Source organism: Sprattus sprattus (genome assembly GCF_963457725.1).
Source record: "Sprattus sprattus genome assembly, chromosome: 3".
NCBI lineage: Eukaryota > Metazoa > Chordata > Actinopteri > Clupeiformes > Clupeidae > Sprattus > Sprattus sprattus.
In genome coordinates, this window is record NC_137922.1 from 18,516,162 (window position 1) to 18,542,161 (window position 26,000).

The following is a 26,000-nucleotide window of genomic DNA, read 5'->3' on the forward strand; positions in this document are numbered from 1 at the left end:
ACAAAATGGACACAGCACACATACAAGCCAGCCTCCCTGGCTGCAGCCTCTAATGTAGGCTGTCTTGGAAGTGGGCATTTCTCCTGTCTGCCTTCTCACCCCTGCAACCCCCCCCCCCCCCCCCCCCCCCCCCCCTTACTCAGATTCCACATCTGCAGGTAAGAGAATGGCGACCCTCGCCTGTGCAGTGCAGAATGGTGGACATGCACCCAGCCGACCCACCAAGCTATTTACAGTGTTTACGCTCGCCCCCTCTCCACTCCTGAACCTCTAGCCCCCGACCCTACCCCCAGTCAGCCAGGGCCTGCGTGTCTGAGTGCCGCCTTTATAAAGTGGCGTACCAGGCGCTCTCCTGGGAGGGAGAACCACTAATCATTCTCAGTGTAAACACCCTCCATAACCTGGGCCCTGGGTCACGCTTTTGTCAGGAGAGGGCTATGCACTCTCAGGCAGGGCTAAGTAAATACTTTACGGGGCACGTCTGATGGTTTTAAGGCCGTGGCTCAGGTGAGAATCTGGAGGCCTGAGAATGTTCTACACTGTTTCCTGGCTCCTTGTTGTGCCTTCTTTTAATAGGTCTTATCTAGAATATTGTGCAGAACATTGGCCAACATTTTTTTTTATTATTTCTTTAAAATACTGATACATTTTCCCATTTGTGCTGTGTGGTATTTTATTTGGTTGGTTGGTTGGTTGGTTGGTTGGGTGGGTGGACTGTTGTCAGCTTGACACAGCACATCCTTTTGGAACTCTTAACCTGCATGTATTCGTGCCCCTCTTGGAACATGAAACGGCTCTTCTCTTCTCCTCTCCACCTGACCCAAACACTCAGGGAAACCCATATCCCAATCTAATGAAAAGCTATACCTGGCCCATATGTTAAAAAAAATGTATAAAAGGGTCTGGGGAATGGCTAATCCTACCTCTGTATACAGCGCGGTGTGTCTGGGCTTTATACTATGTGCTTTTTAGAAAGCCTCAGGCAGGTTAAAAGCATATACAAGTGCGGGACGCTCTCACCTCCTCTCCGACAGGACCCAGGTGCTTGTCGGGAACGTCTGACAGTTTAGGCTCTCTGTGTGTTTAAGCGGGAGATCTCCAGAGCCGGAGAGAAAAACCAGAGAAGGGGCTGGATTGTGCTTCGCTGACACCGCCCACCCCCACCCCTACCACCTCCCATCGCTCTTCTCCAGGAAGGCGGAGGAAAAAATGAAAGTGATGTGCTGGCTGCGTTTTGCAAACTGTGTTGACAGGCGAGGCTCTTATCTCGGCCCGTTTGCTATTGTTTCTCGTCTGTTGTTTGCCGTTGTGGGAATTCCTGTGGATTTTCAGGAGGGGTTAGAGGGAGCTGGCTGAGTGGCAGGACCACACATTCACTTCCTCTGAGTGTGCCGCACACACTTTTTTTGGTTGTGTGCTGCTGTGTCGCCACTGAAATACACACCTATTAAATGATATACATTCATGTACACACATTACACACACATACACACGCACACATGCAGTGCATAACTGAACTGCTGTAAGATTACCTTTGACAGAAATGTAGTCATTACTTTCGGTTGTCATATCTCATGTTACAGTCTGGAGGATGAGTCAGTGAGACAGACAGTGAGAGTCTTACACAAGGCTGTCCTGGAGTGCTTAATGCATCATATTGGAGCCCCGCTGTGTGTATGACAAATGAACTGCTGCTGAATCACTCCAGTATATTTGTGTCAATGGGAACCTAATGCTACACACTTCAGATGGATCCCAGGACCTCTGGATGGGATGATGAGGAGTCCAAATCGAAAGGAATCTCTTGAATCCCTTCTTTCCTAACACCTCTACCAGCCTGACATGCCTAACTTGCACTTACTGTGCATTTCTTTACCTGGTCTCCTTGCACTTTGTCATATTGAATAGATTTAGTACATAGTCCTTACTCCAAGGTCTCCTAATTTACTGAAGCTTGATGGTTGGCTATGGATAAAAGCGCCTGCCAGAGAAGTACATGTAAATGTAATGACATGGCCTCTGCTGCATATGTCCCATCTAACCTGTGCAGAGCTGCATATGTCCCATCTAACCTGTGCAGAGCTGCATATGTCCCATCTAACCTGTGCAGAGCTGCATATGTCCCATCTAACCTGTCACGGCTGACTCTGGAGCGGATATGGCTCAGATCCCGACCGCGTCTCATCCAGGGAGAATAGGACTGTATGGGTTTCTTACACAGTGGCAGTCATAGGCTTACTGTGGGAGAGTCATTGTGTTTGTGCAGAGCCGTCACATCCTTTCTCAGGCCCCCCTTCCCAGCCCCTCATCCCTCTCAAGTCTCCCAGTACCCACTCCCTCCCCGGGCCCCGGGTCAGACCCAGACAGGCCCTGTTATGCCCTGTTATGCCCCGTTATGCCTCGTTATGCCCAGTTCTGCCCAGTTCTGCCCAGTTCTGCCCAGTTCTGCCCTGTTCTGCCCTGTTCTGCCTCGTTCTGCTGCCGTGCCAGTAATGGCCCTGTGGCTGTGTTTGAGTGTTCCTGTAACCCAGGCAACGCGGATGGGATGTTTGCCACATGGCCTTTTGGTTGCCACTGAAGTAGTGCTCCTGAGGCGCCATGGCTTACAGATTTATCAAAGCAAGGCCCGGATGGTATGCTCACACACACACACACACACACACACACACACACACACACACACACAGATACTTATGTATGTAGAGTTGTTCCCTCTCTCTTCTCTCTTTTTGATAGTGTGTCCGGTTCGTGCAAGGGCCCTCAGCGAGAGAGAATGAGTGCTCCGAACAGGGCAGGATTAGACTGCTACATGTCATCCCAGCCTCGCAGGGATTTTGTAGATCTTTCTAAATCAGCAATTACGCCAACCACATGCTCCGAGAGAGCAGATTAAAGCTTTCCTACATCCCGTTAAGTAAATACGACTATGGGAGCCAGGAGAGGAGGGGAGGGGGGGCACACCCATCAGAATCCCCCCCCAACCCACGGCCCCCCCCCCACACTGAAACTCTGACAAGTGTAGGCACTGCCTGCTGAGGGCCGGGGCAGCTTGTGCGTTTGTCAGACTCCACAGCATAGGGTGGGCAACTGAACAGCTGGATGCTAAGCAGCTTTGCCAACCCCCCACCCCCAACCCTGACCAGCCAACCAAACCCCTTGACACACTCACATACTCACTCGCTCACTCACTCACACACAGGCACGCTCACACACGCGCACACACACACGCACGCACACTCAGTCTTTATCCACATGAACCAGGTGGACTCTGGATGCACAGCTGCTTAGATTGGAGAGGGTTTTATTTATTTATTTTAATTTATTTATTTTATTCCCCCCCCCAGCTGTTGCACTGTGACGTGTGTGTGTGTGTGTGTGTGTGTGTGTGTGTGTGTGTGCGTGTGCCCACCACACCACTCAAGCTTGAGTGGCGTCTGTCACTTTAGGCTGTGTGTGGTATTGATGTATTGGTGATGTGCTGTAATAGAATACTGGCATGATGAATAGGTTGTGTACCGGAGGTTGGGGCAGCGCCTGTATCCTGATGTACCTTGTGTCTGATATAATTAATACCGTGTGTGTGTGTGTGTGTGATCCCTCAAGCTGCAAGCGTGTGAGAAGTGAGAAGTTTGCATGCATTGGCTCTCGGAAGCAGCGTTGTGTAGAGCTCCTCAACAGGATAAAAGCTGGAGCTTAGTGGTGGAGTTCAAGGTTTCTCCTCTCTCTCTTACTCTTACGCGCACACCACACACACACACACACACACACACACACACACACACACACACACACACACACACACATACACACACACAGATAGACCTCATTCACACAGCCACTGCTCTCAAGTATTTCTGTCTCACACACACGCACAAAGCCACCACAACACTTAGTTCACTTATGCAGTCAATACTCTCCAGGCTGCTCACTCAGAGCTTTTTGCTTGTCTCTCACACACACACACTCATACAGACACGCAACACTGTGTGAAGCAACTCGCACACACGTCAACACATGCACATGTATGTATGCACAGAAACGTTTGTGCACAATACAGCAATGTGTTTCCACACACACACACAGAAAAAGGCATATGCACCCAACCCAACACACGCACACACTCTTAAGGCACACACACACACACACACACACACACACACCTAAACACATGCATGATCACCGGCCCCCTTGGCAGTGGTCCATCTGTCATACAGAGACTGAGCGATTCAAGCCTCATCCCAACAGCCTAATATAGTCAACCAGACCAGAGAGAGAGAGAGAGAGAGAGAGAGAGAGAGTGTGTGTGTGTGTGTGTGTGTGTGTGTGTGTGTGTGTGTGTGTGTGTGTGTGTGTGTGTGTGTGTGTGTGTGTGTGTGTGTGTGTGTCTCCAGAGCAGAAACTACCACTACTGCAGATTTGAGAACTCAGCTGAGGTCTGTTCTGAATCAGTACAGTGAGTTTTTCTTCTGTTGTTGTCTAGAAGGCTATTGGGTGCTGGGGGGAATGATGGAAATACAATCTACTGTCAACTTTTAATCGCCGCTTTGCTGCTCTGTCTTTTTCTCCATTGTGTATTTCTCTGTCTCCAAATGGGATTTATTGGCATGGCTAAAAATCAACAATAATTTGCCTCTCTCTCACACTCCCCCCCTCCCTCTCTTTGTGTCTGTCTCTCAGAGTGTCGTTCGATGCCTCTGGCACCCCAAGTTGAATCAGATAATGGTTGGCACTGGCGACGGCCTGGCCCGAGTCTACTACGACCCCGTCAAGAGCCAAAGGTACGTCCAACAGCCTCTCCGCAGAGGCCTACTAAGTATTCTTCATCTCTCTATTTTCAAGCCCATGTGTCTCTTTCATGGGCTTAGGTGCCATCCTCTCTCTCTTTATACACCTTTTTCAGGGTCTCCCTGTAGCCCTCTCTCACTCTTTTTCTTCCTCTCCCTCTCTCTGTCTCTTTCTCTCTATCCCTTTATCTCTCTCCATCCCTTTCTTTCTTTTGCTTTCTCTCTCTTTCTCTCTCTCTCAATATCTCTCAATATCTCTGTCCATCTCTCTCTTTCTCTCTTCATCTCTCTTTCTTTCTCTCCATCTCTCTCCATCTCTCTCTCTCGCTCCCTCTTTCTTTATCTGCATCTCTCCATCTCTCTCTCTCTCTTTCTCTCTCTCTTTCTTTATCTGCATCTCTCCATCTCTCCCTCGCTCTTCCTCGCTCTTCCTCCCTCCCTCCCTCTCTCTCTCTCTCTCTCTCTCTATCTCTCTCTGGAGGGTAGAACAGTAGCACTGTGTTGAGTATTGGTGTTTCACTGAAAGTCTGAGTCACAGCCGAGTTATGGCCCAGGAATGGCTCTGAGTCTCCCAGAATAGCTCCAGAGCTGCTCTGGCATCAGCACCAGGCTGCAGCCTCTCCACACGCACACCGCACACGCACACGCACACGCACACGCACACGCACACGCACACCACACACACCACACACACCACACACACACACACACACACACACACACACACACACACACCACACACACACACACAGAGCTGCTCTGGCATCAGCACCAGGCTGCAGCCTCTCTTCTGCCAATTACTGAAATCCACTCAAGTCTCGCTGGCAACGAGATGTGACGACTCGAGGTTTCTGGCCCGCGATCGAGTGATAAAAGCCCCAGTCTGTATATATTTATGATCTGGATCGGATAATGGACTGTGGTCGAGTCAGGCCATGTTTTTGCTCTACCATTGGTTTGAGCACCATGTTTTGACTTGTCAAAAGGCCAGGGTAGATATGGTCAAACAGTATGAATAACCTGCTCTTTCCCCCGCCTCTGTTTTCCTTTTCCCTGTCCCTCTCTCCCTTTTCCTCTTCTTTACTGTTATCCCCCTTTCCCTCGTCCCCATTTGCCCTCCTCTCCTCTCCTCTCCTCTACCCTTCCCTTCTCTCCTCTCCCCTCCTCGCCGATCCTCTCGTCTCCACCTCCCTTCTTCGTGTCATCCCCAGGGGTGCAAAGCTGTGCGTGGTGAAGAGCAATCGGAAGGAGAGGCAGGCCGAGACTCTGACGCAGGACTACATCATCACCCGTGAGTGGGCCCTCCCTCCCAACTGTCACTCAAAAGTACCGCACGGAAACCGCTGCTCCAGAACCCATCTGTCACAATTAGAGTGGTGGTGGTGGTGGTGGTGGTGGTGGAGAGGTCATTGTGATGTAGAGCACTGACACACATACACACACACACACACACGATGAGTGAGTAGGGAATGATGGGGGAATAAGAGTGAGTGAAAGGGGTAAAGAGCATTTATGTGTGTGTGTGTGTGCAAGCGAGAGAAAGAGAGAGTGTGTTTTTATGAAGTGGATAGTTCACTCGCTCCACAGGGCGCCAAGCCATTAGCAGCTGGTTTCCCCGCTGCCATTCTCCTGCCACGCGCTGCACACACACACACACGCACACGCACACACACGCGTGCGCAGACACCATACCCAAGCTGCATGATCACACCACAAATGTACACACCCATGCCTGGCACGCATGATCTCACATCCCCTTGCCATGTCCAGCTTGCGTGATCACACACACACACACACACACACACACACACACACAAGCATATCTGCACATGCCACACATATACATACAGTCGTGGCCAAAAGTTTTGAGAATGACACAAATATGCATTTTCACAAAGTTTGCTGCTTCAGTGTCTTTTAGATATTTTTGTCAGATGTTACTATGTCAGACTGAAGTATAATTACAAACATTTTCCCAAGTGTCACTGGCTTTTATTGGCAATTACATGAAGTTAATGCAAAAAGTCAATATTTGACCCTTCTTTTTCAAGACCTCTGCAATCTGCCCTGGCTTGCTGTCAATTAACTTCTGGGCCACATCCTGACTGATGGCAACCCATTCTTGCATAATCAATGCTTTATCACTTTTGCCTTATGGCAAGGTGCTCGATCATGCTGGAAAAGGCATTGTTCACACATCCTCCGAGAGCCACTTCTCCCAACCATCCAGGAACAGTTTGGTGATGAACAATGCCTTTTCCAGCACGATGGAGCACCTTGCCATAAGGCAAAAGTGATAACTAAGTGGCTCGGGGAACAAAACATCGATATTTTGGGTCCATTGGCCAGGAAACTCCCCAGACCTTAATCCCATTGAGAACTTGTGGTCAATCCTCGAGAGGAGGGTGGACAAATAAAAAAAACTATGTCTGACAAACTCCCAGCATTGATTATGCAAGAATGGGTTGCCATCAGTTTGCATTTACTTCATGTAATTGCCAATAAAAGCCAGTGACACTTATTAAATGTTTGTAATTATACTTCAGTCTTCCATAGTAACATCTGACAAAAATATCTAAAGACACTGAAGCAGCAAACTTTGTGAAAATGCATATTTGTGTCATTCTCAAAACTTTTGGCCACGACTGTGCATGCTTGGCCCAGCTCAGGCCTGCATGATCACACACACACACACAGTGTGACGCTCCAATAGCTTCTAACTCATAGCATTTCTAATGCACTTTAATCACCCTGCTCACATGCCCCAGGGTTAAGCCAATGCTCGGTCAGTGCAATGCTCAACTGTCCACACTTATTCTTATTTAGTGCCCTGCTAGTGCCCAGGCCGAGCACTGGGCCAGTGTCCACCGTAGCCTCCTGCCAGCGGGTGGAAAATCCGCGGTGACAGGGAACAGATTGACGGGCAGGTGAAAAAAGATGGATGGAGTGATGTGTCACCGATAACCTTTTTGCCAAATGGACCGTGCGCGCAAGGAATTAACTCTCTGCCCCCCCACCCTGCTCCCCAATGGAAAATCGCTCCATCTCACCAGCTGTGTGTGTTTGTGTTGATCGTGTCCGGTGGCTGAGTGCTGCACTCGTTCACACACACTCACACACACACACACACACTCACACACACACACACACACACACTCACACACACACACACACACACACAGTTTGGTAAAGCGTGAAAGTGTGTGAATAAAGGCAACACATTCACCCTTAATTAGATTACTACCTGTCTGGTTGCTGTGGTGGTCTTTGAAGTGGAGTTGTCTTGCGGGTGAGTGCTTGATTGTGTGTGTAATGTTGTGGTTGTTCACGCGCTGTCTGTATGCTCCTGTGGCTGATGACCACGTGTTTCTGTTTGGTTAATCTTATGTGTGTGTGTGTGTGTGTACACACAGTGTATTCATGTGTATTTGTTTCATTAAGCTGAAGTTGTGTACTAGTGGTTTTGTGTTTACTGATGCTGATGTGTGAGTATTACGTATTGATGTTCATATTGCGTTATTTCATTTTCTCTCTCTCTGTGTGCGTGTGTGTGCGTGTGCGTGTGCGTGTGCGTGTGCGTGTGCGTGTGTGTGTGTGTGTGTGTGCGCGTTCGTGTGCAGCTCATGCGCTGCCCATGTTCCGTGAGGCCCGCCAGCGCAGCACACGGAAGCAGCTGGAGAAGGACCGTCTGGACCCGATGAAGTCGCACAAGCCCGAGCCGCCCGTCTCCGGCCCAGGTGAGGCCCAGGACCCTCTCTCTGACAGCTGCTGGGCTTTAGCTCACTGCTGATCTCTCTCTTTCCCTCTTCTCTTCCCTCCTCTTGTTCCCTTCTCTCTTTCCCTCCTCCCTTCCCTCCTCTTGTTTCCTCCTCTCTTTATCTCCTGCCTTTCCCTCGTCCCTTCCTTCCTCTCTTCCTCCTCTCATTACCTCCTCCCTTCCCTCCTCTTTTTCCCTCCTCCCTTCCCTCCTCTCTTTCCCTTCCTCTTTCTCCTATCTCTTTCTATCTCTATGATGGGTCTAAATCTAGATATTACCTTTGTATTGTAACATACGTCTATCAGTATCTCATAGATGCCACTTTCAAGATGGGTTGAAGTATTGTTTACTTCATATTACAGTGCACATGTTTGTGGAAGAAAATTAGCCTCTTGGTGTCATAGGCATTGTGATCGCAGACTTTTAGGTAGTTGAGTAGGCAAGGCTGAAGCCACCCAGGGATCTGTGCAGTATTGTATCCCAGAGCAGGGGCCTGGTGCCCTGTGTTTTTGCATGGTGAGGAGAAGAAACATGCTGTAGCATTCCCCTGAAGATGTAGCAGCACCCCAGTGCCGTGTTCTTCACTGGCTGACCACCTACTGAGCCACCCTAAATCAACTCCCACACAAAGACGAGGGAGCAAGAGAGAGAGAGAGGGCGAAAGGGATTGTGTTAAATTGGGAAACTATGAATCATGGAATTATCTCACAAAGAAACATGTCCTGGGAAATACAAGCTGCTAAGCAGTCTGGGAATTTGAGTTTTTCTCGTATTTCTGAGGCAGTCCTTATAAACTGAAATAAGCAGGAGAAGGCCGTAGTGTAACCCTGTCTCAGAGCTCCTCACCCACTCAACACCGAGCCTACCAGTGAGGCACTTGTGTTTACGCACAATGTAAATATGCCCTGATCACTGCCTTCTGTAGAGGAGATCTCACTAGGTCTTATTTGTTTGTGTGTTTTTGTGTTGGCAAAGAGACTTTCCCCTATCATTACGGCCTCAAGTCCACTTTCAGTTTAACCTTCCTAGTAGCTTCCTAGTACCTTGTATTAAAGGTACGCAAGTATCCCATAGGGATGTAAGTTGCGAGGCATCAGAAGTATTTTTCTCATTTACATTTACATTTAGTCATTTAGCAGATACTTTTGTCCAAAGCGACGTACAAGGGAGAGAGAGTCAAGCTAAGAGCAATACAAAAAACCTGGTGTAACAATAAATACTACTTTACATAGAAAGACGACCTAGAAAAAAAAAAAAGTGCAGGAATGTAACTGCTTTAGTGTAAGTTAAGCACTAGTCGAAGAGCCAGTTTAGGAAGGGAGGTGCTTTCTTGAAGGTAGAGAGGGACGCTCCTGCTCTGTTAGTGCTAGGCAGTTCGTTCAACCAACGTGGAACTACTCATATAGCTGGGGGCTGATAAAGCCGAAAGTGTGAATATATATGTGACGGCGGTGTTGGCCTTGTGTGTGTCCAGGACGAGGTGGACGTGTGGCGGCCCATGGTGGGACGCTCTCCTCGTTCATCGTGAAGAACATCGCTCTGGATAAGACCGATGACAGCAACCCACGAGAGGCCATCCTGCGCCACGCCAAGGAGGCGTCGGAGAACCCCTACTGGGTCGCCCCAGCATACACAGAGTGAGTGTACACACACACACACACACACACACACACAGACAGACAGACAGACACACCCGTACATGTTTTCTCTCCCTGGCATACTTTAAGGTACTTTCCCACTGTCAACAACCATACTTTCACACTTATTCAAGTCAAATTATCCATAAGCAGTGTTGCATTAAATATCCTGAATGAACACTGTAGGTGTGTTTAAATTAGGTACATTTACATTTTTTTGATAGGCGCAGTCTGTGAACTTTTTGATCGCACCTTGTTTGTTTATGTTGATAAATTTGAACGCATGGACCAACCTGAATGCAATCCCTGAATTCCGTTGTGGCCAAGAAAAGAGATATTTTGTGGAAAATGCACTGGTGTTTCTTCTTCTTCCTTAGTTTTTGTGAAAAGAAATAACAAGCTCATTATAGCATACTTACATCTTGGGTGATATTTATTTATTTATTTATTTACTGCTGGCTGAGCATTTAATTGAAGTCGGACAAATTAGAGCAGGCCTACCTCCAGAAAGGGAACGTCATCATTTTTTGCCAGATAGATAAATCAGACTTTGCCAGATAGATAAATCAGACTTTGCCAGATAGATAAATCAGACTTTGCCAGATAGATAAATCAGGCAGTGATTAGCGCATACAAATGTTCCCTGACAGAGAATACAAAATCCACGTCTTGGGCAGAACGTTTGTTTAACGCTGGAGTTTAAACAACCCGCCCAGAAAGAATAGACCTCCTCAAAATAGGAGCCTCTGTGTTTTACCTTTTGATCATTTAGTAAATAAATGCTTCTGATTATATTTTGGGATCTATTTAATGTTGCAAAGACCTTCACGCTTCAGTAGCTATTGATATAGTAAATCTGGTTGTAGTTATTCATTTAAATATTACTAACAAATTGATAGTCATATATATTTTATGAGACTAATAAGACTGGTTTGGGACTGATCTTTTATTTTGACACTATGGTAGACACCACACTTTGTGTGGCACCTCCATGTGTTCACGCAGCTGATCTGCTGTTGTGTTGAAAAGTTCAGTGGTTCTTGGGTCTCCCACACAATCCACAATCCCCCAGTTAGCTGTGACCCAAATTGTATAGATTAAAACCATATATTGTTTGGGTCTGGGTGACGTAATTTTACAAGTGTTACCAGAGACGTCTCTGATAGGAAAACCCTCCTGCCACTTAGTAAGCAAGAAGGAATGCGCGCGCGCACACACACACACACACACACACACACACACACACACACACACACACACACACACACACACACACACACACACACACACACACACACACACACACACACACACACACACACACACACTCTGTGGTGATACAGACAGGTAGCAGGTAGGTCTTTGAGTTGTAGGTCCCAGTGAGCGATGCAGGCCCCATTGTTGAGTGTGTGTGTGATCATTCATGAAGCAGCTGGCTGCGGGTCACACCCTGTCTTTTGCACCATCACACCCGGGGCACACACACACACACATGAAAGTTTAACAAGCAGCTCTGGCACACTAGTGGATCAGGTGTCCAGCTGAGAACACACATACACACACTCACAAACACTTGCATAACTTACTGTGGTTACAGGGACAGCAGTCACAGAAGCATACACCATCTGAGACATAACACTGCTGTGCATACATAAATTGCATCAGACATACAAACAGGTAGAAATTACATGCACACACACAGACGCACGCACGCACGCAGGCACGCTGCTGTTTTCACTATTAATAAAACTAGTTTACTGCAGAGGAGGCCGTGTCGTGCTGTCTGAGTGCCTGTGACACTGTGTGTGGTAGACTCAGCACCCCCTACCCATGCCTCCCCAACCTTTAAACAGCTACTATCAACATGGCCGCCAACCTCTGTTTTATTGCTGATAAAAGAGGAGAGTTTTAAAACGTGGCCAAGCCATCCGTCTTAGCCGCCTTTAGAACATATGCACTCTACCTGTGTGGTAGACACAGCGACGTTCACAATGTTTATCATGCCGCTGGCTTTTAGCTGGTTTTAACGCAGTGCCAGCCAACGCTGTGAACTGATAAGAAGCTGTCAGCTTTGCTATCGCTTCCATCTTTCCACATGTTTCTCACTCTTTCCCTCTTTCTCACACACACACACACACACACACACACACGTTCACTTTCTCCTCCAAATGTTTACCTGGTGGAGTAATGTGTGTGTGTGTGTGTGTGTGTGGCTCCCTTGACTGCCATGCTACAGATGCTGAAGCAGTGCCTGGGGAGAGAGGAGCACGCAGAGGCGGGTCTGAACTCACCAGGGCTGCACGCCACACTCTCCCCTCCACACGACAGACACACACACACACACAGGCTTGGCCCCATTTTTGTGTGCGTGTTGGTGGTTCGGGGTTAGTAGAAAATGAGAGCAGGTTGGACACGGCACTGGTTGAGCGGCTGGCTATGTTTTTAGGCCAGTCAGCCTCTTCATCACCTCTACAGGCTGTCTGACGGCTGCTGCTGCTGCATTATGCATGAGCGCACGGCACCACACCGTACCGTGGAGGTTTCTAATTAAAACGAAACTATCCACGCACTACTTTTTTTTAAATATATATTCCTCCCTGATATTCCATTGTAGCAGTCTTGTAATAACTGTCCATGCAGTGATTTTACCTTTAGTCCCAATCTCTACTGCCCTCATTTTTAGACTTAGTATATGTGGGCCTTGGCCTTGCAAGATGTTTGTGTCAAATACTAGCTGAGTCATAACTTAGTCAGAGCTATCCTGTGTCTACAGAGGCTAACAGAGTTAGCAGACTGCAGCATCTTTATTTCATGCGTATGTCAAACTTCTTAAAACATTCTGGTGTTGATACTCTGAGGTCACTTCCAAGAGGCTACCCATCATTTGTGGTCCCACTCTTGCAGGTAGCCAGGTCTTTGCCTTAAGACTTTTGACCGTGACTGAATCTTAATACTTTAATGCTCTGGGACACGGATCAGCCACCCATACTGAGCTGGAACTGGACATTACTTTTCACATTTTAGGCATTTTGCTGGTTTAGCATTGTTCTTTTTTTGTTTATTTATTTGTTTGTGTGTTTGCAGTTGTAGTCAGTTTTGTGGGAACTAGATCAGCATCACCAAGGTTTTGAAACTTTAGCATTCTGTCCAGCCCATGTAGGCTTTGGTTTGCCATTAATATATAGTTCAGTTTCCAGGTAGGGTGCATATATAAGTGCTCCCAGCACTCTGATTTGCTTTGAACAGGAGAGCCTGTCAGGAATAGCTAAATATAAACGTTACTTCTGCGCGGCGGCGAGTAGTTCTGAGGTGACAGCAGGGTCCAGCGCTGCACATGTGATGCTGCTGTTGAAAGAAGCAGTCGGGTCTGGGGGCCCTCCCTGTGATGATGATGGGAGTGTTGATGGCTCCATGGAGCGCTGGCCTACTGAAACCCTATCCACTCCCGCATAGCCATTTAGCTAAAGCACTCTTGCTCACACACACACACACACACACACACACACACACACACACACACACACACACACACACACACACACACACACACACACACACACACACACACACACACACACACACACACTGGCTGCTAATAAGTCTGTTCACACTTACAAGGGCCGTTGTAGCATAAGGGCACAGAAAGAGGTGCCTGGCCAAATGATCCTGTTACCCCTTTTGTTCCAGTGGCCTAATTGCCTTGATCTGGTGTCAGACTACTGACACACACACACACACACACACACACACACACAGGCTTTAGTTAGCAGCTAGCTAATTGCCTTCTGTTGTGTAAGGTTACAGATGACACACACACAGACATCTACACTCGTTGGCTTCAGTGAGCAGGATTCAAACGTGGACTAGATACCTAAGCTGTAGATTATAGGTTGAGTTTCAACCACAGAGCCTGTATCCTGTGTCCTGTGTCAGCTTTGTCTCTGCTGCAGGCTCGTGGAAGCCTGTCCATGCGGTGTCCACACTGAATGACAAACATGTCCGGGAAACGTGCTTCACAGAGCCCATTGACTGAGCGATAGCGTCAGCTGAGAGTAACGTTAACCATGTTGGTGGAGAATAACATCTCAGACACTTTTACAGAGGCACTTTTACCAAAGCATACACTGATGAACTGGAAAAATTGAAAGAAGTGTCAAAACAGCAAAAGAGTTGGTCAGCCTTTCAGTATGTACAGGATATGTAGGATTCACATATAGAGATTAAGAGGTCTTTTTGCAGCTTGAGAGGTCAGGTGTAATACTCTTGTCATAACTGACTGTCCCACCGGCTTTGACTTCCCAGTCCAAGGTTATGTCCCCTTCGAGACTTAGGCAGTCCAGCGCAGATGTCAGGTCTTAATCGCAGGTCAGAATTATGTCATGCGTGAAGGAAATGAATTAATCCATCTCCCTCTTCATTTTCTTTCCATTTCTTTGTTTATCTCTTCATTTCTTTCCCTCATCCCTATCTATTTCCCCCTCTCCTCCTCCTCTCTCTCTCACTTCTTTTCTCAGAACGCAGCCTGAACCGCTGTTTGCCGAGGAGTCGTCAGAGGATGAAGAAGCCGACAAAGAGCCGGAGTGGAAAAAACGCAAAATCTGAACACACCACTCCATTCCTCTCTCTCTCTCTCTCTCGTTCTCTTTTCCGTTGTCTCTCCCCCCTCTAACCCTCTTCTTTATTTCTATCTATCTCTCTCTCTCTCACTCTATCTCTCACTCAGTCGGTTAAGAGGCTGGTCTGTGTTGTACACATAGTGTGTGTTTTTGGGAAAAGGCCTGCGTGTGAATGTCTTTGCCAGCAACATGCATGTGAGGGTGCTTGCTGCAAGTGAGGGCTAGCCAGCCACACTCCTCTTCAGAGTCTTTGAGATATGGTTGCGTTAAGATCTTTTTTTTTTTATTAGTGTTTGAAAAGATGTACAATTGTGTAGATGATGGATCAATGAATAATTCAAAGATTCTTTTTTAATAAACAACCTTTTTTTTCAAAGATTGTTTTTGTCTATTAATCTAAGTTTGTCAAAAGTCTTGATGTATCTTTTTAACTTGACCTACACAAATTGGTTCTTTTTTTAAACAGAAGTAACTCCTCTTCCAAATGATTCTATTTTAGAGTAGAGGAACTATTCAAAACTCCTGAATAGTTCCAGGGCCGCGACAGCAGAGCTTTTCCTGTTGACACACAGCTGCTACGCTTTCTGCAGACACACCCAGCACACACACACGAACACACACACACACACACACACACACAGAGACAAACTGTCACCCATGCACCCACTGCGTGTCACTATAGATTTCAAACGTTGATGAGGCATTCTAGTTTGAGACCCAGGTGGTGTGTGTGACAGTGGAGAAGGAAAGTTCGGAGGTGAGTCACAGCCTCCCATAAATATTTATTTAGCAGTCGGGCCTTGCGTTTGGCTTTCCTTCACAGGATGGCAAATTCTTTCTAAAACTCCTGAAAAATCTGTCTTTGAAATCAAGAAGAGTCTGTGGTTGCTTCAAAAACCATGTCGATTATTAACTAAAACAATATGGTGAAATGTGCTTCATCAGTTTGTGTCCAGAAGAGTAGGCCACTATTATTCCTGTCTATGGGATTTGATTTCCTCTCGGATGTGCTGATTGTACATTGTGTTTAATTAGGTAAGCATTTATATAGAAACGCATGGCAAATTGGAGGCTTACTCATAGAAATCTGCATTTGTCTGTGGTTATTGTGCTATATATGTGACTGACTTAACTCCTTCACCTTAAGCCACCATGACACCACCCCCCACACACACCTTCCAAATGAGCCATGCTTCTGCAACCTGCTCAAAAGAAGTGATGGGTGGTATGTGACAAAAATGAATTACACCATGCATGCTGTGCATTTCAGGAATGCACCATCTGGCCAACAGTGGACAGTTGCAGCGGGTTGTGCAGGCCTTGAGCTACTATCAGTTTCTACCAGCATAGCTGCACTGTTTTGTTTCATTACCCCCCCGTTATGATGCTCTGCCCCTGAGACCATAGGATGGTAAGTAGAGCTCCCTTCCCCAGTTAAACACTCTGGTTGTCTATGAGAGCAATGCGCACTCATCTTAAGGGATGCATTCCTAATTCTTCCCGCTGCAACCGTGTAGAGAACATCTTCCTTGTCAGCGTTTTCCTCAAGCGCTCCTGCATAGTCTCCGAAGCAAATCCTTGACTTCCGCCTTCTGTCTTGGTCCTGCACACACAAAAAAAGAAAGAAAAGGAAAAGCTGTAGACTGTACGCGAGGTGCACAGGCAGAGGCTTATCCCAGCAATGTTCCGATCTAATCCCAGCCAGCCTATTCCCGAGGGGTGATGTCAGCAGCCTCTCGCTGCAGTGTCTGTTACCGGCTGCGGAATGCAGGAATGTGGGAGCGGATGATGTCGTGGCTCATTCATGCCCACCTCGGTCATCCTGCCCGCTTTCGTGAAAGGCCACAGGGCGTGTGCCCGTGTGGCATGGCAGGGCTTTTGCCACAGCCCCTAAAAGTCAGTAGCTGGCCCACCGGGAGGATCGGATCTCTCCTCCTCCTTGTTATCAAGTAGCAGCACTCGTGTGTGTGTGTGTGTGTGTGTGTGTGTGTGTGACGATGGTCCATTGGGATCCAGGCAGGACTGTGTCAGTGGCTTTGCAGGCCTGAGGTGGATCTTCCCTGGAGAGTCTCCAGCTAATCCTGCGTGTCTCTGGGCTGAGTGCCGATGTCCAGAACGTTTTTTTTTGGGCTGTCCCTATCTTCTCCCTGTGTGCCTCTCCTATCTGCACATGCGCTGCCTTAAACCTCATGTTGAATGTGGTGGATAATTAGAATGGCTTGAAATGCTGTTTCTGTTTTTCGCATTGAAATACATGCCGTACATCAGTCGCGGTGAGTGTTTACCTGTTCTGATGCCAGCGCCTGTGACATTACCACTCGGTCTATTTGGTTCAGTGAATTTTTCTAATCAACAACTGCAGACTGCTCCTCCTGGGCTCGGTCTTAACATGCTTTTGGAGCCATTTAGGCTATTGCATTCTTTGCACTAATTTTAGTTCTGTTTATTGACAACATACCATAAAAGTTTTGCTTGACTTTTATATGAAGGACGTCAAGAACAGTTTTAGCTGTGAAAAGTAAGATACAAATCTTTTTTTTTTTGCAAAAAATTCTAGTAAAAGAGCGCTTTTATAGTTTTCACACTTTTATAACCGTAGCAAAGGTAGCACTGTGTCTAAAATAGATAGATATAAATGAAAAACTTAAAAAGATGACAACAAACATGATATAGAAACAAGATTTATTCTGTAAAAAGTTATAAAATGAATATTGTACAAAAATAAAGTCTGTAGAGAACTTTGGTTCAGTAACACAAAACAAGCAAGACAAACATGACACCTTTTTTTCACAGAACTGACACTGGAAAAATAAAATATAACACACACAGAAGCCTTGCCTCCCTACCTTTTTCTCAGACCAGCAGCCATCGCCTCACCCAGACCTCTAGTTCATCCCACAAAAAACAACAACACTCGTCAAAAAGGACTCAAAACCTCAGTCACAAAACAAAACACTTTACAGTTAAGCAACCTAATGTACAGGAGGACAACGAAGTATAGATCACAGCTCGCACAGTTCCGGCTTAAGGAAGAGGTCTTGGGGAGTTGTGTGTGTAGGTACCAAAATGCCTCTCAGGGCTTCTCTTCTGAAGTTGACTTGCTCACACACGTCACAACAACTGCCAAGTTAAGCAGTTGATCAAATGATTCCTGTGGACTATTAGCTGTAGTGTGTTTTCCACTCTTCCTTTGGGTTTGGCCTAAATTCTACTGAATTCAGTGGATTTGTTCTGTGTATGGCGGGGATTACCGAGTAAAGCTGGCTCTGTTCCTGTAGAGTGAGCACTGATTCAGGGCCCTAATCCAGGGCAACATCAGGGTCTGGCCTTGGGGTTTTCTGTGTCTAAGTGAACTGCACTGTTCAAACTGTAAAAGGAGAGGAGAAAAGAAATCCTCTCTCACGGGATGTCACACAAGTACATAGTTACGTACCATTCGCTACGCTCGGTATTTCTCTTTAGGACAGGTTTTAGTCAGGGATTTTGGTTTAGAGCTTTAATCGTTTAACTGACTGCGCAGTGCACTAATTGGTATGGTTTTTTTTTTTGCCCCAATTCCTGAAACCATTGTATCTCAACTAAGAGATGGTTAGTCCGGATTGTGCTTATCACTTAGCCATATCGTTATCTTGTTTTCAGGGAATTTGGAACCGGATCACTACCTGAAAGTGGGGAGATCTTCGGCCATCTGTTGAGTGTATGTTGATTTGAGGAGTTTGTAGAAGATGGAAACAGATCTTACTTAAATGGTCTTAAACTCTAGGGGGCGGGGAGGCTTCCAACCAGTAGAAGTGGTTTAACCTTTGTGTTTGACAATCACTTCCCAAGCCCTGACCCGTGAGTCAAACCAGCCTTGTCAGCCCCTCTAGTGACGGTGGCCACTTAAAGGCTCTCTTCGATACATCAGACTGAACCAAGGAGCGTTAAGTGTGTGTGTGTGTGTGTGTGTGTGTGTGTGTGTTTGGGGGGTGGATCTTCCAGCACTCAGAAGGGTGGGATGAGAGAAGCCTTTCTGTTTGTGCTTGTTGATGACCGTGAGGCAAACCACCGCTTCCCCTCCATACACACTGACAGTAACTTTATTATGGACAGAAACAAACAGAATGGTTAAGGGATGTATTTTCCTTCTGTAAACAGATGCTTGCAATTGAGGACTTGCAGACCAAACGTCAAGACCGACTCCATGAAAGTAAACAGTTGATTGCGCTCCTAAAGGGCCTTGGGCCCTCATTGGTTGAGGTTCTTTCTCATTGAGGGTTGAGTTGGAGGGTGGGGGGGTATATTGGTGAGTGAGTGCTCAAGTTTGGGGTTCGCTTTGGAGCAAAAACCAGGAGCAGAAAATCTGTTTTAAGGTGGGGGGTTGGTCCATACATCTCTCGGTTGTACTCTTCTCTGTCCTCTCCCAACCGTTCTGTACTTTCAGTGGAATTACCATATTTAAACATCACAGATGTTAGCGGAGACGTCCATGATGAGTGCTCTCTCTCTCTCTCTCTCTCTCTCTCTCTCGCTCTCTCTTTCTCACAGATTGATTTGATTATTTACGGCCGCTTCAGGAAACACTCACTCCACTTTTGGCACCATCCAAAAAAAAAAAGACAGCTCCTCAAATAAATAAAAAAAATTAAATGAAACAAAATAAAACAAGAAACACTCTTAATACAACAGATTGCAATAAATAACAATAAGTTAATTAAATCTCAATAAATACATTTCTCATATATATATATATATATATATATATATATACTGTATATACATATACATTGATATAGATAAGATAGATAAACTGATAGATTTCTAATACTTTAAAAAACATCTGTTGCTGCTCCTAGGGCAGGGTAAATGACTCCTTTCTGAATGTAAACGTTAAGAGACATTTGCCACATAGCGATTGGAGCAGTTCTGTCTGCAACCGCAGCTCTCCATGCGACAATGCATCTGCAGTTCGTCTCGCTGTCCTCAAGGGCTTGAACTTAAGCAGCAAAGTTGGGTAACAGAATGACCCTGTGTGGTGTGTGTGTGTGTGTGTGTGTGTGTGTGTGTGTGTGTGTGTGTGTGCGCTTTGAGTCTGAATGTTACACTATGCCTTGGAACACAATTTCTTACAAGGTGTCATGCATTGTTGTATCAGTCTGTCCTGACTGCTAAGTGTGTGTTAGGGAAGTGTAGGTTTAAGTAAACGAACACTGAGGTTTTGACCTTGACTTGCACCTGTGTGACTTGTCCCACACACCATGAATGTGATTCCTCCATCTGTATGAACAATGAGGTCCCTTTTACTCCACCTGCTCTGGAACTGGCCAACGTCCACACCAGCGTTGCCCAGGCCCGACCTCTACACACTCGTGAGGTCTCACTGTCTGCACTGGCCATTGCCCTGCGATGGACACCACTTTGAGGGAAGTCCACTGGGCACTCTGTCTCTCACACTCGTCTCTCAAGTTTGTTCCTCTTTCTTTCCATGTGTCTCTGTCACACGCAACCACATGTCCGGGCGGAATGCTTCTTCAGAGTGTGGTACTCAAGGTGGTCGTCCAAGAAAGAGAGGTCGTCGTCAAAGGAGATGGGGCGGCAGCAGGTTTTAGAGGGCTTCTCCTTGTTCATCTTCCTGTTGTTTGTCAGGTTATTCAGGATCTTGTCGTAGTTCGTCTCTGCGTCCGAGCAGGGACCGCTGCAGTACTTAAATATCAGTTCCTCCTTCGTCTGGTAGCCCAGTCCGAGGTCCGTCACGTTGAGGTGGACCTCGCGGAGCAGGCACCCCCGGCCCACCGTCGCAGTCCGTTGCTCCTCCCGCCCCTTGCCCGAGCGGCCGCCCTTCCGTCCCTGACCCTTCCTCCTCTCCCCGCGTCCCCTCCTGCTGCCCTTGTCCGTGCTTGTCGATCCGCTCTGCCTCCGTCTCCCGCTCTGGCTCTGGGAACCCCCGTCCCCACCGGGAGACCGACGTAATCTACCGATGGTGGCCTCAATGAAGTCCATGACATCATCAAACTGATCCGGGTACGGGCCCTCGAGTTCATCTGAAAAACAAGAACAGATCAAAGATCAAAGATCGACAGGGCATGTTTGAATTATTGATGCATCCTGAAGTAGCCTAGCTGTTATTGTTACCAATACATTGTAGAATTTACATTTCGTAATGTAGTTTGTCATCTTTGCAACAGATGTTAATCAAGAGAGAACAATGTTTTTGTTTGGTGATTTATGGAGTTCTTTTATTGTCTTAAGCGTTATAGGAAGTTGTTTTTCTGCTTTCAAAAAGGTCATAATTCTTTTAATGGTATTGTGTCAAACTCGAACGCTTTGTCATTCATAAAGGTTCTCAGAGACTTAAGGTTGAAGTAGATAGGTAAAAATGCAATAGACCATGACATCCCTGCACAGCTAACTCCACCTCTCTGTACACACGGACAACCGCAAACTCAAAACATGCACACTCTCCCTCTCCCGTCTCCAACACAGCCATGGAAAAAATAGGCCTTTGATCCTTTGTGTTATACACAATGATTTCATTATAGGACATGTCGCCTTAATTCACTCTCTTTGGAGAAGAGAAGTGGATTGGCTTGAACGGCCACGTCTGGAAACTCTCTTGTGAAGATCATAGCCCTACATTATTATAAGATGACTCTATTAGGAGGGGCCTGCCAATGCAGCAACCGATCACATAACAGGCAGCGCAGGGATAACATGCGTACGCCTCATGCTAAGGGTTCAGGTGAGTCATGGGTAAGAGTCAAGAGGACGTGGAAGAGGAGCCAGGCATGCCTGCCATTAGGGCTGATGTGGTAACTGCTCTCCTGTGGGCCTCTGTGTGAACACTCATGAGTCCCAAGCTGCCTGACTGGGATCGCTTGACAAGTTGAGGTGTCAGAATTTGATCCGTTCATTGGTCCCCTGGACGGCCCCTGTCGCGGTGCCATTTTTCACAAGGTCTTGTTGATTCATTGAGCCGAATTGGTTGGCCTCTTTCTTCTCTTCTCCTCAGGTAGACCGACAACTTCACACTGATCCTGTCCCCTTGCCTCAGTATAGTGAAGACAGAAGGGGCGTCATCACATATTTACTTTAAAAGAGATTGACTGAGTGTAATTGAGTACATCAAGGTTTTTGAATGCAGCCAAGAAGGAAAACGATCTTGGTTGTTCAACATGGTTGTCACTGTGTGGTACAGTTAGCAGTTCTGCAACATGTTTGTGCACTTTTGAACATGCCACAGTCAGAGACCACAAGGGCAAGTCCATTTGACATTACTGAACATGTCATTTGAGACAGGTAGGTGCGGATTTTGGTTTAGATTATGAGTAATGAGTGGTATGAGAGCCAAAAATAACTGCAGTGTTAAGCCCTTCTGCAGAGTCATATCCAGGTCTTGATAGTGCTGTGTATTTAACTCTGATCTCACTGTCATGTTTTTTAAAAAAAACAAGGACCTGTGTCTGGATGCCTTTCAAGTTAAGTCATGTAACCTGTGCACTGTAGAATTTATTTGGTTGCTCTTTAAAAAAAAAATATATATATATATATATAGTGTGAACTTTGTTTCTGTTTAACACTCTAGCGGAGACGAGATGAGGGTGGAGGGCAGCGGGGGAGGAGGGGGACATTTTTGCGAAATGTTCCATGCCTTATCGAGAGCGCCTTGGAGGTTTACTACTGTGTAAAGACAAGACAGTGTCATGTTCTATTAAACAAACGGCGAGCGCTCCTCCCACCTGGCTGCAGAAAGGAGCGTAAACATGAGGATGGAGCGAGCGGGTGGGGGCGGTGGCTCGACACTTCAAGTGCCGAAGCTCAGGCGGCTCCTCACAGGTCGCTCCCTACAGGCCGCTCCTCACAGACCGCTCCTCACAGACCGATCCTCACAGGTCGTCATCTGTTTAGGTTCCTCTGCAGTTACTTCACTTGGGGAAGGAGGGAGGACTTCACCCCCCCCCCCCCCAACCACCCACCCCCCTCTCATCTTTGTGAGCCAGCAAAGGGGTGCTAGTCTGCTGGGAAAGGCAGCGGTGAACATAAACAAGCCCCAGTGAAGGAATGTCAGCTCGAGCTTTTGTCTCGGGCCAGATGTCTCCCCTAGCTCTACCTCTGCTGTTGTATTTGTTTTGACACCCGTGCAACACTGCCCGGAGCAATCAAGAAGAATACCTTTTTGATGACCTGTCATGACAAACTAGTTCCATCGTGTAGATGCAAAGGAACCATAGATCAAACTACCATGACAGAGAATCTATAGGTCTCTGAGGGTCTCTTGTACTGACCTGAAGGGTCATAACCCAGTGGACTAAACTGAAGTTCACCGTAGAATGTGGAGAAAAGACTAAGTGGGCTCTAGACTCAAATGTTTCTTGAGCGGATTTAGTGCGGAGGGCTGCCAAACGTAATGTTTGTTCTTTATGCAATAGATATTAGGGTATGTAGACATTCCTGACTTTCACCTTTTTCACAAGTCATCTCAAGGGCCCTCTACTGTCACCCATGACCTTCTAACTTTCCTAAGTCCCACTGACTGATTTAAATGGCTAGTTCAAATGCATTGGAAGCTCTCTTTGTGAACACCACCACCATATTACTGTGACTTACTGCTGAGGAAGGATCTAGCAGGTTGAGTACACACAGCCTCCATCATGCCAAGCTCTTCAACACAAGGGTACCCCAAGCAGCACATAAGAAAACAAATATATGATGCTTCTATAACTCAACTAGCTAATCACTGGCAAGGTCATAGGTTAAATTCCTTAAACTATGAGTTACAATCCTATGAAGAGCTCTTAATGGAATATGACTGTCTTTATGTGCAAAACATAGTAACATCAATATCTCCATCACAGCCAGAGACCTTATCTATTCTAGAGTTAGATGATATCTGGTGTATGTGAGAATGTGTGGGAAGTGCAACACACTTACATTGTTCCTCCATTGAGGTCTGGTGCAGGCGCTGCAGATTGGAGTAGGGGTGTATGAAAGAGTCCTCCACAGACAGGGCGGCAGAGTCACGATGCAAGCCTACTATGGGAGGCCTCTTGACGGGCTGCAGCTTTGGAAAGATGGGGCGCGTGGAGACGGAGCTCAGGAGCAACAGACACGTGGCCAGGACATCCCATAACTTCATTTTAGACTGAGTTCCTCAGAAGGAATCTGCAACACAGATAAGGTAATTTAATGTCTCTCCTTTAATTAAAGTCAACATACTGAAGTACCAAAATCAGTGTGTACTGTGCATAATATAATGTATGTTATTGACATATAAAGGTGCAATGCCAAAAAACGTAAAGGTACATTTGCTTTGCAGAATCCTGGGAATTAAATAACATTTGCCATTCAACAGTGACTTATTGTTTTCTGACATTCAACAGTGACTTATTGTTTAGAAGTTGCATATCCATTTCTAATAAAAATGTGAATCTAAGAATATGTGTGCACGCCAGAACTTGGCCCATTTCGGCAGAGAGGTTTGCCAAGGAAATAGGCTGATGTCAATTGAAACGCAATCCACTATGTGACTAAAATAAAAGTAAACAACGATTGTGTAGTGGTCAGTTATTAGGAATGTACGTGATTAGTGGCGCCTGGCTGATAAATCGTGTCTTTATAGCATTAGGGCTGGATAAAGTATTTAAAAGCTCGCAGTTTTGCCTTTATGGCTTATCCCGTGCTTAGACCATCGAGGCTCATTTGAACAGATTACATTCAATGTGAGAATGAAAACTGTCCCATATTTGAAAAATCTAGCTGTCAAAGTAAAACGACTTTGAGGCCCCATTCGGTTACGCAAATCCAGTCAGTTACCCATGTGTCAGTTTCAAAGCTGCAAAGTAGTTCACAGTGATTCCAGTGTAAAACACACGAAAATAGTTACTTGACATTAATGCGAGCCCATGCAACCGTGCTTGTTGTGTTTGGACATAATTCTGCATGTTTACGAGTAAATCTCCAGATACTGGTGTATATGAATGAAATAACCATTGGCAAAAGCATTAAGTCGATCAGTCATATAACAAACAACCAACTAGCAGAACTTAAACCCACGGGTCCGGTGCGCTTATCAGCTAGATAAGACTCAGCCTCGGTTGAAACAGCGCCGGAGAGAGGCACGGGACACGCGATTGATGAGGCAAGTTTAGATAGTGGGACTTGATGCGGAATCACCAGATGGTGTTTCCTGGATTCCCTGTTTTGCGTGAGGGTTTATGATTACGCACGTGAAATGATTCAATAAACGTAATACGATATATGGCCTAATAGGAATATATGGGCTAATAGCACAGACACGCACAAAACAAGTGAAGGCTTTGGCTGTTCATAAGGACATTTTCTTGCGTTGTGGCTAAAGAACATGATACCAATATTTTATCATAGTGTATGGCCTGTTTACGCATATGTAGCCTTACATTTCAGGGCACGACTTTGTAATATGTACACGAATATTAAACATATTTGGTTTGTACAAACGGGTTGTAACCACAGTTCTATTATAACGCGTAGCATTTAAAGCTAAACAGGTGAACTTACCTTAAAACAGGATCAACTTTTCGTATAGTTAGTATACATTTGTCAGCTTTTTGAAAACTTTTTAATTTACATGCTATATTGTCAAAGGTCAAAGTTAATCTGCACAGAATCATTTTTTAACACTACAACAAAAATAGCCTACATACCTTAAATCCGGCCCATGCAGACCCTTTGCTGAAATCGTTCTAGTATCCAAGAGAGGTCAACAACGGTGCATGAAATGATCCAAAAGGGTCTATGACATATATATCCAGCGAACAAAATGCGTCGTAGAAGAAGGAAATCCACACCCATTCATAGATTCCACTATCAGTTCAGTGCGTTCGCCAATACCTTGAAAGTAGCCGTTCGTACGGTAATCAGTTCAGTCTCTCCAACGCACACGGATCCGCGGCTTCTGTAGTCCGGGGGTCAGGGTGCGACGGACTGCTCTGTCAAAATCGAGTTGCCCAATAACAGGATGCGGAGATCCACGGAGGAAACCTGATAGAGAACTACCATCAACAACTGCAAGGAGTCAAATGAAGACATCAGGACTCCTGTTCAGGCAGTTGATGGCGAAAGCCGAAATGAGCGGTAGACTGCTAGACGTCTGGTGAAATATTTTATTTAAATATGGCCAGGGAATAAATGAATTTCTCCTCCAGTGAAGAAGACAACACTCCGACCCCAGCCGTGCCGATTGGATCCACAC

The 26,000-nt window shown here is 46.3% G+C and overlaps 2 protein-coding genes across 2 annotated transcripts in view; one reads left to right on the forward strand and one right to left on the reverse strand.

The window, feature by feature from the left end:
• The window catches only part of wdr70 (WD repeat domain 70), a 50,401-nt gene extending 35,375 nt beyond the window's left edge, over positions 1–15,026 (forward strand). The window contains exons 14-18 of the mRNA XM_080833813.1: positions 4,678–4,778; positions 5,996–6,075; positions 8,405–8,521; positions 10,016–10,178; positions 14,693–15,026. Coding sequence (XP_080689939.1) covers positions 4,678–4,778; positions 5,996–6,075; positions 8,405–8,521; positions 10,016–10,178; positions 14,693–14,780 — 549 coding nt within the window. The 3' untranslated portion in view covers positions 14,781–15,026. The remainder of the gene's footprint in view (positions 1–4,677; positions 4,779–5,995; positions 6,076–8,404; positions 8,522–10,015; positions 10,179–14,692) is intronic.
• Positions 15,027–20,138: 5,112 nt separating this feature from the next.
• On the reverse strand, positions 20,139–25,585 carry gdnfa (glial cell derived neurotrophic factor a). Its single transcript, XM_080835297.1, has 3 exons — positions 25,453–25,585; positions 23,702–23,932; positions 20,139–20,814 (listed from the first exon to the last, which is right to left on the reverse strand). The coding sequence occupies exons 2-3, from the start codon at positions 23,904–23,906 to the stop codon at positions 20,270–20,272; spliced, it is 750 nt and encodes a 249-aa protein (XP_080691423.1). The 5' UTR covers positions 23,907–23,932; positions 25,453–25,585; the 3' UTR covers positions 20,139–20,269.
• Positions 25,586–26,000: the final 415 nt, after the last annotated feature.

Bases quoted from the DNA above. Each gene is read 5' to 3' on its own strand.
- gdnfa (XM_080835297.1), bottom strand. From the start codon at position 23,906: ATGAAGTTATGGGATGTCCTGGCCACGTGTCTGTTGCTCCTGAGCTCC. The intron at 20,815-23,701 runs GTAAGTGTGTTG...CTTGTTTTTCAG, and splicing joins GACCTCAATGGAGGAACAAT to ATGAACTCGAGGGCCCGTAC.